The sequence below is a fragment of the Ceratotherium simum genome, chromosome 16 (genome assembly GCF_057802395.1).
Source record: "Ceratotherium simum simum isolate JZ-2026a chromosome 16, ASM5780239v1, whole genome shotgun sequence".
Lineage (NCBI taxonomy): Eukaryota > Metazoa > Chordata > Mammalia > Perissodactyla > Rhinocerotidae > Ceratotherium > Ceratotherium simum.
Window position 1 is genome coordinate 47,151,057 of NC_141915.1, and position 15,542 is coordinate 47,166,598.

The 15,542-nt window shown below is 43.9% G+C and overlaps 1 protein-coding gene across 1 annotated transcript in view; it reads right to left on the reverse strand.

Moving 5' to 3' along the window:
• The window catches only part of TEX2 (testis expressed 2), a 108,387-nt gene that overhangs the window by 23,789 nt on the left and 69,056 nt on the right, over positions 1 to 15,542 (reverse strand). Inside the window, exons 6-7 of the mRNA XM_087441424.1 lie at positions 6,540 to 6,686; positions 1,307 to 1,406 (exon numbers count right to left, since the gene is read on the reverse strand). Coding sequence (XP_087297550.1) covers positions 1,307 to 1,406; positions 6,540 to 6,686 — 247 coding nt within the window. The remainder of the gene's footprint in view (positions 1 to 1,306; positions 1,407 to 6,539; positions 6,687 to 15,542) is intronic.

Sequence of the window (15,542 nt, forward strand, 5' to 3'; positions counted from 1 at the left end):
CTGACTCACTCTTCTCACCAAATTCCTGTGTACTCAATTTTCCATCAAGGTTCTTTTAAAACCACATGCCACAAAATATACATAATCTTTACATCATAATTTTTTTCTTTTTTTTTTTTTTTTTGGTGAAGAAGATCGGCCCTGAGCTAACATCTGCCAATCCTCCTCTTTTTTTGCTGAGGAAGACTGGCCCTGGGCTAACATCCATGCCCATCTTCCTCCACTTTATACGGGACGCCGCCACAGCATGGCCTGACAAGCAGTGAGTTGGTGCGTGCCTGGGATCCGAACCAGCGAACCCCAGGCCGCCACAGCGGAGCGCGCGCACTTAACTGCTTGCACCACTGGGCCAGCCCCCTTTACATCATAATTTTATTTAAACTCTATACATTCTTTTTTTTTAAAGATTTTATTTATTTTTTCCCCCCAAAGCCCCAGTAGATAGTTGTATGTCATAGCTGCACATCCTTCTAGTTGCTGTATGTGGGACTCGGCCTCAGGATGGACGGAGAAGTGGTGCCTCGGTGCGCGCCCAGCATCCGAACCCGGGCCACCAGCATCGAAGGGCGCGCACTTAACCACCAAGCCACGGGGCCGGCCCCAAACTCTATACATTCTAATCAACTCTTTCTCCCCCAACCCACAAGGGTAGGTGTAAATGATGTGTCAGTAGCATGTGTTAAAAATGAAATCTGAGAACTTTCCTTCAGCAGAGAGCCTTACTCTCAAGATATTGCCTGACAACATATCTTCATTTTTCAAACACTTACTGAGAACCTACTAGGAGTGGTAAGGAACATAAAGATGTAAAACATGAAGGTCAAATAATCTGCAACCTAGAAGCTGGGGTGAGGTAAAGATGTGAATACATATGAGGAGACGCAGCTCCAGGTAAGAGTTCAAGGCTGGGGCAGATGCACATGAGGTCCGTGTCGGGTGATGGGGGCTGAAATCAACCCCACTGCCTTTCACCCTGGCAAGGGCTATGACCATCCAGTGCAGGGGCTGTTTTCTAAATCACACAAAAGCTCAGGCCCCACCAACTGGCACATGGGTGTCTTTGGGCTAGAGGAGGACTGTAAGGATCTGAGAGACTAGAAGGATTAGAAGGGGGAATCCTGATCTATTCCCCATCAGTTTAAGGCTATGACCGTTAAGAATGAAAAACAATCAACATGAAATAGATGGTTAAAAAAGTGCCCAACTCCCTCCAAACACAAAGCTTTGGTATTCAATCTGTAGCAATGGAGACATTTTAACACTCATATAAACGGTCAATTCCTCTCTAGAGACAATTAAGAGTTACCTTGGTGATCAACATAAGGCTTGAAGGCCTGAAGGATTTTTGGCACAGCCATCCCCATGTCAAGTTCTGTCAGAGTTAGCTCGTTCATAAAGTAGGGGAGCTAGAGAAAAGAAGTAAACAATGAATAAGACATTAGTAACCTGGTAAAGGTTAGAATTCAACATACCCTCAGAAAGAATGATGGTGAAGGTTTTGGGGACACATTTATTTAACCAAAATTTACTGAGCACATACCACATACTAGGCATTGCACTACAGACAGAGCCATGGAGGAGTCAGGGAGAGTCCTTGCTCTCATGGGGTTTATACTGGAGAAGTGGAAACAGATAAATAAGTAGACAAATACATAACTTCAGAGAGTGATGAGTGCTACAGAGAAAATAAGGTAGATAACGTGACAGAGGGAGCCTGGGGCACGGGGGGCGGGGTGGCTATTTTGGCTGAGGAGGTCAGCAAAGGTTTCTCTGAGGAGTGGTGTTTGCCCAGAGATCTGACTGTGCAGAAAGAGCCAGCCATGCTGTTCAGGATAGTAACACCCAGAGTTGGCTCAAGTGTGGAAAATGGACCGCTTTTAGACTACTAGTGAGGAATTAAGAAATCGCTACAACATTTCTGATAGGCAACATTTATTAAAATCCTTGGGCCGGCCCTGTGGCTTGGTGGTTAAGTGCGCGCGCTGCGATGCTGGTGGCCCGGGTTCGGATCCCGGGTGCGCATCGAGGCACCACTTCTCCGTTCATCCTGAGGCCGAGTCCCGCATACAGCAACTAGAAGGATGTGCAGCTACGACATACAACTATCCACTGGGGCTTTGGGGGGAAAAAAATAAAATAAATAAAATCTTAAAAAAAAAATAAAATAAAATAAAATCCTTGAAAAAAATCACATCCCTTGACCCTGTGCTGCACATTTTCCGTTTGTCCCCCTGGATTTGAGTTTCTCACTGTACCCCAAGAGGCCGGTCTGTGTGAACCGCATGGATGGGCTCTCTTGCCCTCTGGCTTCTGGTTGGGCGTGGCCAATGGGATACACCCATGGCCAGGGGAGCTGGGAGGTACAAGGAGAAGAGTATCGTCAGGCATTTGACCCCTCCCTCTATGGAAGGCCACAGCTCCTGTCAGACAGGCAGCCCTCTCCACATAGCCATGCTGCCTGAGTTCCAGGAACTGCTTTTGCCTCTTCGGGGAGCAGTAATAGCTCCCCACTGCTGCCAGCCTGGGGTGCTGCACTATCCCTTTTGGTTTCTCTCCATCTGCCCACACCTTTATAAATCCTCTCTTCATTCAACTCTCCCCTCAGGTTACTCCATTTGATGTGCCATTGTCTCCTGCTGGGACCTGACTAACACAGCTATCAGCAGGAATTTCCTGTCAAGGAAATAACATGAGAGTACTGCTAACACGCTTAGAAATTCCTACTTCACCTTGAGACGACAGAATTAATTCATCTATGTTTCCTCCACCTAGATTTATGTATGTATTTCTTTTCAAAAAACCTTTAGTCCATTCCTAATTTTAGTGTAAGATGTAAATTAGGAATTCATCTTAATTTTTTCCCCAATGGCTAGTCAGGTGTCTTAACCTATTGATTGAACAACCAATACTTTCCTACTAATCTGTAATGCCACCTTTACCTTTCTACTAATCTGTAATGGGATTCCCACCACACTGGAGTCTGTACTGAGCACTCTGTTATCAAACTGCTCCTATTACTGTAGCTTTACAACACATTTTAAAATCTGACAAGTCCCGTTCCTTTCTTTTCCCTCAGAATTTTCTTATTCTCACGAGTATTTCTCCAGTTGAACGTTAGAATAATTTCGTAAAATTTAGAATTGAGTTTTTTTAAACAATTAAATATATGCTGAACATTCCCTATAAAACAGGGTAGCATCTAGTCAGACAAGAATTTAATGCCTATTTTGGCTGGAACTCTTCAGCTGTCTCTGCAGAGAAACATATACTTCTAGGATTCACCAGTGAGAGAACTTCATCTCTTATTTTTTGCAGGGGTGGAATGGAGGGGTTAATTTAAAGAGGTTATGATGTCTGATAGACAAAACATGACTAGAGACAGTATTCAATGTGCATTTTTGAATTAGTGGTTGCTGTATTTGGTAAACCTTTTTCCAAAGCACCAATGTTATGTAGTGGTAACTACATAGTGGCCTTCCAATCAGCCTACAGAACACTACTTGGCCAAGAATGTAGCCAAAATCTTGCCCTTTGCCCTCGTCCTTTTTGTCTGTTATTGTCATTCTAATACCCAGTGTTTCAGGAGCATGCTGGGTTTCTATGGGAACAGGAGTCCAACACTGGGCCAGGGGAGCAAATACAGAGACAGCAGGAACATGATGTCCCTTTGTGTCCTGTCCAGCCTTCCACCTCATCCCATCCCGCACCCTGTAGTCCCTGCAAGGGCAGAGAAAGAACCTGAGGTAAGACCTAAGATGAAGGAGAGGACTGAAGGAACCGGGGACTGAGAAAGACTTGGCAGGTGTGGGGTGGGCTCTAATTCCCAGTAAGCAGAATGGGGAAGTGGGATCAGCAGGGCCTGGTTTCCTATTTATACACCTGAGTACCCAACTCCAAGATTCTAGAACATCTCTAACCATCCATTCTTGTTCAGATCTCTGATCTAAATCAAAACTCTCAATACCAGGCCCTGGAGCAGCCTCCTTCCTACCCGATCCTGCCCTGCAGGGAAAGGCAAGGAAAGGTCGCTCCTCCTCCTGCTCTTTTCAACCAGAAACTCTCTTCTTCCCACCCACAGGGCACCACAGTGAGACAGGAATCCACTGCATGTTCTTTACCCTCCTGAGTAAACCCAACTGGGGACTAGACGTTCAGGTGTATAGGACATTCTGAGGTTGCTGCTGTATGCAATAACAGCAGCATTTGCTGACACGGGCACAAGAGGCCCATACTACTGAGGGCCCACGGCAGTGCTGGAGCAGTCAGCTGAGGCCAAGAGTGTACTTGATGTTGGGGTAGAAACTTAACTTGCTTTAAACCCAACACTGGGCACCAGATACACACACAGGGCTGCTCTTTCACAGCATGACTCATTATCACATGCAAGGGTGACAGTCTGAGACTGCAGAGCAAGGCCAGCGAACAGTTCTCCATGTGCCAAGCCTTCAAGGGAAACTAGGAGACAGGGAGATCTTTGTCACGGGGACAGCTCAGGCTCCTCCAGCCATTCTGGCTCTTGACTAGCCATTAACCAATACTCACTACTAGATTTAAGGAACAGCTCTTCCCAAGGATATTTGGATATTGGTGATAATAAGAGTTTTTTTGGCCAGGAGTTCTTTGCCAGGGGGGTGGCAGGTTCAGAATTTGCGTAATATCCTGCTACCTTCCTGCTTATTCCGTTGTCAGGGTGCCCTCTGGTCTGCAGGGCACTTCATGGGCAGCAGCTCAGGTCAGGGTGGAGGTGTTGAGGCTGGCAAGGGAGGGAGTACAGCCCCTGCCTCTGAACTCCCAGTGTTACTAGATCTAGGCTACTTTTCTCCATCCTAACCTTCTAGCACTTCTGACCTCAAAAAACAAAAGAGAGTTTAAGTTCGTGAACTGCAAAAACCCATATGACCAGCAAAAGGAGAAGATGAAAATAAAAGACTTTCCCTCAATCTCCTCTGGGATGAAGGAGCCCACCATTCTCTACCAAGGGGGCAGAGGCTCCATGGACTTCCAGCTCCGAAAGAAGCGTAGAACACCGCCCTCTCCAAGTTTGTATTGGAATGTGGGTAACAGGGAGAGCAGCGTCCCGTCTGGAGTTCAGGTATGCTCTGCTTTCTGCTGCACACTGCCAGGACCCACAGCCCTCCTGCTCAGGGGAGGGCCCATGACAGTCTCTGGGAAAAGAGGAGTGCCAGCCTTACCCGTGTGCCTTGACCCAGGTGTTCAAGCCCTCCATCATTTTCCAAGAAGAGGAAGAGGTTGAGAGAGCACCAAGTAGGCTGCTGGCCTCTTATCTCCAAACACAGGAGGGTCAATGCCGCTTCCTGTCCCCTGTATGGACATGGCTAACAGAGCGGGTTGAACCTTCAACTCACCTGAAGAACACAAATAGGCTGACCTTTGTCGACAGAGCCCTTCCAAATCCTTGCCCCAGATTTTGTCTCGAAATCTGCTCTTCCAGCTTAGGAGGCACTTTCCTCTTCATCAGGGGCTAGGAAGGGATGACACTGGCCTGCAGTTGGCAGACAGAGCTTACCAGAGCCTGACTGAGCCAGAAAAGGTTCTGTTTGTCACCCAAAGGAATGACAGACATCAAATCAAAGCTCCTTCATGCCCACATTTTCCTTCTAATATAATTTTACCTTAGCTCACAGTTTCCTAATCTGGAGTCTTGAACTCTCTGAAGTTGTGGGCAAAATTCTGTGCATTTTTCTAGGGAAACGATTCATACGTTTCTGCTTCTCAAAGGTATCTATGACCCAAAAAGATCCACTGACTTAAGCTGCTGACCATGCAACCTCTCAGTGAAGATTTGGGGATCAAAGTGACTCTTCCTTGGCTGGGTCTTCACTGGGTCAAAAACCTACTTTTAAGTAACCTAAACAAGGTCTCTTGATTGGTAAAGGTGACACTAACTGAGTCATTTGGTGGCAATCGTGAGGAATACTTATGCAATTTAAACTCACTTCTAAGCGGGCCTAGATCAGCACCAGGACTGTTTCTTCAATAAAGAGAGTGCCCAAAATAAAATACCATCTGGCCAGAAGTAAAGGTCAAATACAGACACATTTAGAGTACAATGCTAACTTCCCCAGCTTTGAGAGGGAGCAGGAGTTGGGAAAGAGGTCTCTAGTAGTTTGGTATTTTCCTCAAAGCGTACACTGTGCAGCCTAGACGTCCGTGAGGCTGGGTGGGCTCTGGACACACAATTCAAGTTCACTACTAACTTAGATAACAGAATTTTATATGACAAACCAGCTACAAAAGCTCACGTTTTCCCAAACCAACTTCTGGATTATCACCTAAAGTGGATAACAATAAGGGCAACACAAGGAAAAAAGCAAAACAGGAAGGTTCACTAAGTCCCTGGATGCAGTTCGTCATATGGTCAAGGTCATGGCCCAGATATGTCATTTGATAAGAACTTACTACTCTCATATGTTATATGATTTAAAACAAGTTATTTTTTACTTAGGATATAATGGTACAAAGCCTGAAGAAATTAAGAAATGTGAAGAATTGGAAGCCTCCTGTGTGTAAAACAATACCTTTATTTTGCTGAGTTTCATTTGGATTTTCTTAGATACCAGATCAGACCAATATTTCTCTCCTAAGAAGTCCCAAAACATTCTTCCAAGTAAGGCATTCACCCAGGCTTCCTGTTCTTCCTCCTCCGAGGGTGGAGCCTCTGGCAACTGACAAAAGAAAAGGGACCAAAATTAGCTAGAAAGCAAATGGAGAACAAGACAGGTGCTTATTTTTATAAAGTCACTAAAGTTCCCTCCCTATAGAGATGGACGACCATGTGAGTTGTATTTCTTCCCTGTAAATTACAAGTCCCCCATTATGTCAGTGAATAGAAAAAGACAGAAACAAAAGCCACCATCACAGATAAAAACTCCTCTGTCTATTTTCTTTTTCTACCAGTCTTCCTGCGAACCAGCTAATATTTCATACAATTAGCTCAGCGAAATTGCCCTGCCCCCCAAATTAGCTTGGTACCAACAGTCTCAATCAATGACATATCTGATCAAATGTCTGCCTATCTTTCTTCCAGCTAAGGCTCCCTGGATGTGTAATTGTTAGGCTGGTCGTCACCAGGCAGCCCCTCAGGTTCCCAATGCCTAGGACTCTTACATTCAGCCTGATCCTGGTAAGCTCGTGATTCTCTTGGGTGAAGGTCAGGGAGTACTTAAAAATACTGGTGCCTGGATCCTACACCCAGATACTACTTTAAGTGGGTATTAAGACTTTTAGGGCCGGCCCTGTGGCTTGGTGGTTAAGTGTGCGCGCTGCGATGCTGGCGGCCCGGGTTCGGATCCCGGGTGCGCATCGAGGCACCGCTTCTCCGTTCATCCTGGGGCCGAGTCCCACATGCAGCAACTAGAAGGATGTGCAGCTACGACACACAACTATCCACTGGGGCTTTGGGGGGAAAAAATAAAATAAATAAAATCTTTAAAAAAAAAAAAAAAAAAAAAGACTTTTAGAAGCTCTCTCACTGATGTAATGAACATGTAAGGTTGAGAACCACAGCCCCAGATTACAGAGAGCCACTCTCAGGAATTCTGTGAAACTCCTACAGCTCTTCTCACCAATCTCAGCCCAGTGAAATACCCTGGGTCTCACCTCCACGTGATACCATCCACCTGAAACATCTGTTGTGGCCAACGCACGAAGTGGGAGAAGAGCGAACCTGCGTCAGTCTCCAATTTCCAAGGCTAATTATTAGACTATGGACTCTTGCCTGGAGAGGGCCAGCGTAGGGGTGAAGGAGGAGGAGGAAGCAGCAGCAACATCCACTGAGGGTGTAGTGAGGTTAGGGGGTTAGTGCAGGTCACTGCCATTGTCACTGTTGTTGTCCACTGACCCTGCGCCAGGCCCTATGATAAGACTCCTTCACAGGAGTCCTCCTTCCCTCATTTATGTCTTACATCTCATAATACCCCAGAAAGACAGAACTTTTACTTCTATTTTAGGGATGAGAAAACAGACTCGGAACCATTCAGTGCCCTGCACATCATGACACAGAGCCTCCTTCTTCCCGATCTCCACCTGCTCTGTCCTGTGGGAGGCAGGAAGGGGATGTGACCGGACCCTGGTGTGACAGATATTACCCTATGCTGAGGTCTCTAATTAGACTATAGCTTTACAGAAACAATTAGCCTGGGAAAGCAAAGACCAAAAGAACTAGAAATGGAGAAATCTGTGAACTGTTCACCCTTTCTCTTCCCTCTATTGTTTTTATAAATGCATCTGTCCTGCCCTCACAGGCTGCCTGCAGCCATAACACACACCACACACCCTCACTGTCTCCATGCTCTGTCTGTGTGCGTTCACACCAGTGCTATCTGTTGTGGGCACCACAACTGTGCCCACGTCACAGCTGTGTGCCTAGGCCAGGAGCACAGTATACAGGTGGCTTGGTGCTCACGGATTTGACACTGGAGATTTGATGACTTGTGAGTACCCCAAGGTCTATGGCATGTACCTATGCGTGCTTTTTCTGAAGCCTGAGGTTCTGAGGGTCTGACCCAGGTGAACCAGTCACTGAGCTTGTGCAGGGCACCCCACACCCACCTGTCCACTAGTCTTGTTGGAGCTTGTGCTGTCTCTCTCTTCGGGGGCCTGGGGGTTTACTCTATTTTTCAATCTAATGTTACCGCATATGAGGGGAGAGATTTTATGTTCTAGGAGTCCTTCAAATTTGGGTGTTTTCAAAGGTGTCCCTAATCACTGTTGGTGAGTCTCATTTAAAAAAAATTAAATTCTGGTTTAAAAAATAATACGCACTGGTTATTCCATTTCAGAAGACATGGCTCTACTTCACTCATTTTAATGGCTGTAGAGTATTCTCTCTGTGCTGTTCTAGTGCTGTAATGTCTTTTGATATTAACCAAGGCATTTCTACCACCAGGTCCTGGACGGAAGAGTGGAAATCCGTGGTCAGTGAGCACTCAGGCATGCCACAAGTTGTACATGCTTTTTGGAATCATTTTTCTTTCTGCCTGAACATCTGCACCCCACCCCCAAGGGATCTGATCCAGCTTTTCTGAGGTTACTGTCTTTGAGTCACATCAGATTATCCACGCAGACTTCTGAGTAAACACTCATCCAAGGACAATGCCCTCCTCCCCCGGGGAGTCAGGCAGTGCCAAGCTGCTGCCCACATAGGGCACCGCATGTCTTACTTAGAGTAGTGGGCTACATAAGAGAAGAATTGCTCTTTCCCTTTTCACGTAGGAGAGTACACCCTTTAGTAAGCTTTCTTTATAACCCTCATTATTCACAGGAAACAGGTTTAACACAAAATAGCAAGAAACAAAGGCTATTTCACAATTTATGCCCAAGCCAGAGGCATATGATGTGGAAACAAATTTCTAAAATAACTGACAAGCAGGTTGTTTTTTATTTTCAACAGTTCCTTTTTCTAATGCAGGCTTCTCTCCACAGATTCATTGGGAACAAAGAAAAACACAAGAGCAGCAGAACATTGACAATTCGCAGCTTTATGAACAAAATCTGGATTCAACAGGCTGCCAGAAAGAACTCACTTCCATTGAATGTCATACAAATTTAAGAGCTTAAAGAGTAAATGTGCATATATTTCCTAACATTGCCATTTGGCAAATGTGAGAAGAATATTCGTTTCACCATTTCAACTATATACATACATTTAGAAACAGTAACTTTGCAAAACAAAAAAGTTTGGAGATTTCAATGGTCCGAAGCTGAAGCAAGGCTATCATAACAGTCTGAGTAGCTCTTGGGATATATTTTATTAAAAACTAACCTCCAAAGCAAAGTGGTATAGATTTACTTAACTTTGTGGTGTAACATTTCCTATTACAAATTAGGAAACCAACCCAACTTTTTTGTTACAAAGAGAGCTTAGTGGCTCTGCTCCTAAAGTTTAGTCACACACAGTCTGGTGCCATGAGGGTTTCACAAAGGGCTGCCTGGTTCAGGAGAAGGAACACTCTTCCCCCAAGTCTGTTAGCTTCTTTCCCCAATTATGAAAGCAATTCAGAGTCACTGTATAAAATCCCCATAATCCCACTACCCAGATATACTTATTTAAAACATTTTTATTATATTTCCTTTCAGTCTTTTTTCAATGTTATATACATACTTTTAAGAATATAGAACTTTTTCTAAAAACAAAATTGGACCTAAAGGATTTTCTATCCTTTTTCTTTTTTATAGCTTTATTGAGATACAATTCACATTCCATACAATTTACCCATTTAAAGAGTACCATTCAGAGGTTTTTAGTATATTCTGAGTTGTGAAGCCATCACCACAATCAATTTTAGAATATTTTCATTATCCCCAAAAGAAACCTTGTACCCATTAGTAGTAACTCTCCATTCCTCCTCAACTCCATTCCCACCACCACCATCACCACCAGCCCAAGGCAACCACTAACTTGTCTCTATGAATTTGCCTATTCTGGACATTACATGTAAATGGAAGCATACAATATGTGTTCTTTTGTGACTGATTTCTTTCACTAAGCATAATGTTTATCCATGTTGCATTATGTATCGGCACATCATTCTTGTAGAATAATATTCTGCTGTGTGCATATATCACACTTTATTCATTCATCAGTTGATGGACATTTCAGTTGTTTTCCACTTTTGGCTACTATGAATAATACTGCTATAAACAATTGTGTACACATTTTTGTGTGGACATATGTTTTCATTTCTCTTGGATATATACCTAGGAGCGGAATTATTGGATCATATGATAACTCTATGTTTAACATTTTGAGGAACTAACAAACTGTTGTCCACAGCAGCTGCACCATTTTACATTCCCACTAGCAATGTACATGGTTCCAGTTCTCCACATCCTCACTAATCCTTGTTATTATCTGTCTTTTTCATTATAGCCATCCTAGTGGGTGTGAAGTGGTATCTCATTGTGGTTTTGATTCACATTTCCCTGATGGCAAATGATTTTGAGTATCTTTTCATATGCTTATTGGCCATTTATATATCTTCTTTGGAAAAATGTCTATTCACATCTTTTGCCTATTTCTTAATTGGGTTATTTACCTTTTTATTATTGAGTTTTTTTTTTTTTTTTTTTTTTAAAGATTTTATTTATTCATTTTTTTCCCCCCAAAGCCCCAGTAGATAGTTGTATGTCATAGGTTCACATTCTTCTAGTTGCTGTACGTGGGACTCGGCCTCGGGTTGGACGGAGAAGTGGTGCCTTGGGGCGTGCCCGGGATCCGAACCCGGGCTGCCAGCATCAGAGCGCCCGCACTTAACCGCTAAGCCACGGAGCCGGCCCTTTATTATTGAGTTTGAAGAGTCCTTTATATATTCTAGGTACTAGACCCTCATGAGATATATGATTTGCAAATATCTTCTCCCACTCTGTGGGTTGTCTTTTCATTTTCTTGATGGCATTGTTTGTAGCACAAAGCTTCTTAAGTTTGATGAAGACTAATTTATCTATTTTTTTTTTCTTTGGTTGCTTGTGCTTTTGGTGTCTTATCTAAGAAGGCTTTATCTAACCCAAAGTCAGGAAGATTTACTCCTATGTTTTCTTCTAAGAGTTTTATAGTTTCCTCTTACATTGAGGTCTATGATCCATTCTGAGTTCATTTTTTGTATATGGTGTGAGGTAGGGGTCCAACTTCATTCTTTTGCTTGTGGATATCAGTTGTTCCAGCACCATTTGTTAAAAAGACTATTGTTTTCCCCATTGAATTGTCTTGGAACTCTTGTCTATATCTTTTTTAAAATTATTTTTAAATTTGATGTATGGCTTCATATTTTTTACTTATTATATGAGAAGCACTTTCCAATTCTACTTTTAAGTGTCTGAAAAGCTCACTTTGAGGAGGGAAAGAGGAAGCCTTGGAAAATCACTCTGCCTATTACAGATTTCCCGGTTTCTATTTGATTCCTATTTGCTATGTAGGGTTCTCATCTCCTGATAACACCAAACAGGGAGCACTACCCTCATGATCCAGTTTATAGGTTAACAAGATAATTAGCGAAACTAGTAATAATGAGGACAGGACTCTCCAGACCTGGGGCAGCCTACATTATCTCTAAACATATCTTAAAACCTTCCATGGAGAAGGAGAGTGGAAGTTCCTTTCATGATCTGAACACCAGAGCCTTGCTCATGCCTGGAAGACAGGCACATAACTGCCTCACCAATGATCCTCTTTCTCAGGCAGGCCACTTCATGGCACACAGGACTAGCAGCCTCCCTGGCCTCACACCACTGCCTCACCAATGACCCTCTTTCCCAGGCAGGCCACTTCAGGGCACACAGAACTAGCAGCCTCCCTGGCCTCATACCCCTGAGCAAATCTGCAGCCAGTCTGTGGGGTCTCCTTTCCTGAGATAACCAAACTAGGGGTAAAACTATCCCATCTTTAGACATTCTTAAAAAGAGAATTTCCTTATTTTCTTGTTTTCTGAATTACTATTTAAATCTCCTCAAACCAAGTAGACTACCTCAATAAAGCTCTGGGTCGCCTCAGCCAGCCTCATGGTCTCTCTCACTATTCTAAATGTTAAGCTGCCTAAAAAGAGAGAAAATGGCACTGAGATCACAGGGGTTTGGAGACTTCAGAGGCTGGTACAGCATGTGGTTGTGGGACAAAGCAGAGTACAAGGGTAAGTCAGGGCTCAGCAGCTAGTCACTAACCACTCAACATCTGGAGAACCAGGCTCTTCCTCCCAAAATAGTGGCATTTTATAATTCAAACTTTGAGTGCCAAAGTGATTTCAATATGCACAATTCCCTGAACATGTTTTTAATTATTATGGGTAAGAATAACCGCCAAAAGTGTTTAGCGTTGTTTAATACAAATCTAGTTTATATTTACTAATTATATCACTGGGTGTTTTTAATATTGGTTTGGCTCCTGAGCACCAGTGGCCCCATTTACCTCCTGAACTAGTTTAGCATTGGGTAACATGTGAGAAAGGACGCCAAGTATGTGGAAATTGCCATTAGACCTGGAGACCTCAGGGTAAGAGATGCTTTGAACATAGCCTATAAGAGGAGCAGCAGGGTAGGGGTGGGGAGGGGAGAGGTTGGGGCAAAGGCTGGAGCTGTGATCCAAGCTACCTCTATGAAAGAGAAGGGGAGCATGCTACCCTGGGAAAGCATCTGGGTGGTAGCTGACACTGACGACATGACTGTGTAGCTTGAAAGACTGTCAAAGATTCCTTGTGTCTCTGAGCCCTTTGAGTCCCTCTTAGACTCAGGGTATCAGAGGCAATACGGACCCTAAGAAATAATCTGGCTCAGTCTTTGAAGGAGGGATAAGCACTAATGACCAGATCCATAAGGTAGACATTTGGCGAGACTGTGGGAAACAGGCACTCTTCTTACGGGTGGGAATGAACATTGGTGCAATCCTTATGGAGGGGAATTGGCAATATCTTACAAAACTACAGGTGCATTTACCTTCTGATCTAGCAATCCCATTTCCACAATTTTACCCTGAAGACACACCCCCAACAACACAAAAATACACATACACAAAGTTATTCATTGCAGCATTGTTTGTAATTGAAAAATATTGGAAACAACCTATACGCCCATTTAAGAGAAAGACTGAATAAACTATGGAACATTCACACAATGGAGTACTTTGCAGCTGTTTAAAAAGAAGGGGAGGGGGAGTGATCAATGAACTGATGTGGAATGATTTCCAGAATGTATCAGTAAGTAAAAAAAGCAATGTGCAAAAGAGTATCTATAGTATGCTACCCTATGAGTAAGACAGAAGGGGAAATAAGAAACCCAGAAAGGATAAACCAGAGCCTAAGGAGACTGTTTCACTATGAGGAGTGAGTGGGAATGACATGGAGGAATAGAAGGAATAAGGTGGGAGAGATGACACTTTTCCAAGTATGCCTTTGTACAGCTTTGATTTTTGGAACTACATAAATGTTTCGCGTGCACAAAAAAAGAAAATAAAAATCAAGGATGGGCACAAAAGGTCCTCATTTGCTCAAATTGAAAAATTAAGAAATAAAACTAGTAAAGAACTATCTCCACTGACTTATAAAGAAAAGCATAGAAAGTAAGAAAAGTAGTACAGGAATACTGTCGCAGACCTTATTTTCCAAAAATCGTGCAATGATATTTCCCAGCCCAAAAGCTCTTCCAAAAATGTGCTACTCCCCCAGCAGCAAGAGGTGGAATCTAAGCCCCTCTCCTTGAATCTGGGAGGGTTTTTTGACTACTTTGACTAATAGAGCATGATGAAAGCGACATTACTTTTTACTTCTGAGACTAGGTCATAAAAGGCAATACAGTGTCTGCCTGGCTCTTTCTCTAGGGATGCTTGCCCTTGGAACCCAGTCATCACGCTGAAGGAAGCTCAGGCCACATGAAGAAGAACTGAGGCTCCCAGCCCTCAGCCCCAGCTGAGCTCCCAACCAACAACCAGCATCTACTTGTCAGCCATGCAAGTGAGCCATCCTGGAAGGAGATCCTCCAGCCCCCAGTCCAGCCTCCCCAGCTGACACTGTGTGGAGCAGAGAGACGCCTTCACTGCCAAGCCTGGTCAAATTACAAATTTGTGAACAAAATAAATAATTGCTGTTGTTTTAAGCTACTGCTTTTGGGGCTGTTTGTTACACAGTAATAGATAACTAAAACACCTTACTCAAGATCGTCTTAACTATCAGACCACCCCTGAGAGCCAGCACATGGCCCACACAAGTTTCAGGCAGGCCAACTGGATGCAGGACCCAGCACTAAAGATCACACACTTTCTTCAAAAGCACCTCTTTCAAAGACAGTTATCTCTGTTCACACAATTCTGGCTCTCTGGTTTCCTAACCCATGCAGACTAGAATCATTAAATTAAGGGTGGGGGTGGGAGGTGGGGACAAGTGCTCAAGGAAAAGCAACTAGAAGGACACACACCAAGACCAGCCAACTGACAACCAAGAGAAAATACTGCAGAGTCTGCTGGCTGGGAGGGCTCAGACTGGGGGTGAAAGGCCTCCTGACCTCAGAGGCCTGCAGATGACAGGCCTGAATTTCCATTTGTTGTACTGAGTCTTTAAACTACCAAGAAAAGATTAAATCATCCTTGCCTGCTCTGCCTAAGGAGACCAGGAAGTGCAATAGTGGTTTTTAAAGATTTTCATCAGACTTAGAAGAGGGAAAAAAATGTTTTGGTGCTTAAAGGAGTAAGTGCCTAGTACCCGGAAAGGAGGTTTGTACTTGAGACCCCCCCCACTGACAGCAATGCTGTGTTGAGGGGCTGGGCTGTGTGCCATCCAGGCCTCCCAGTCCCTCCTGGGGCTTCCACAGACCCCAGTGATTACATGATACAACAAGTACATGTAACACACACTGAGGAAACAATGCTCTGAAACACATGTGTGTTTTTTAATGTAAGGAACGCTTTTAAAAAGCAAACATTTTGTAAGATAATTTTCTTACATCAGTGCACAGTTCTCCCCCTGATTTTCCTGAGTCTGATGAGAGTCCAGACAGCCAATAACCCAGGGAAAAAGAGAATTTGGGGGAGGGGAATTCACTGG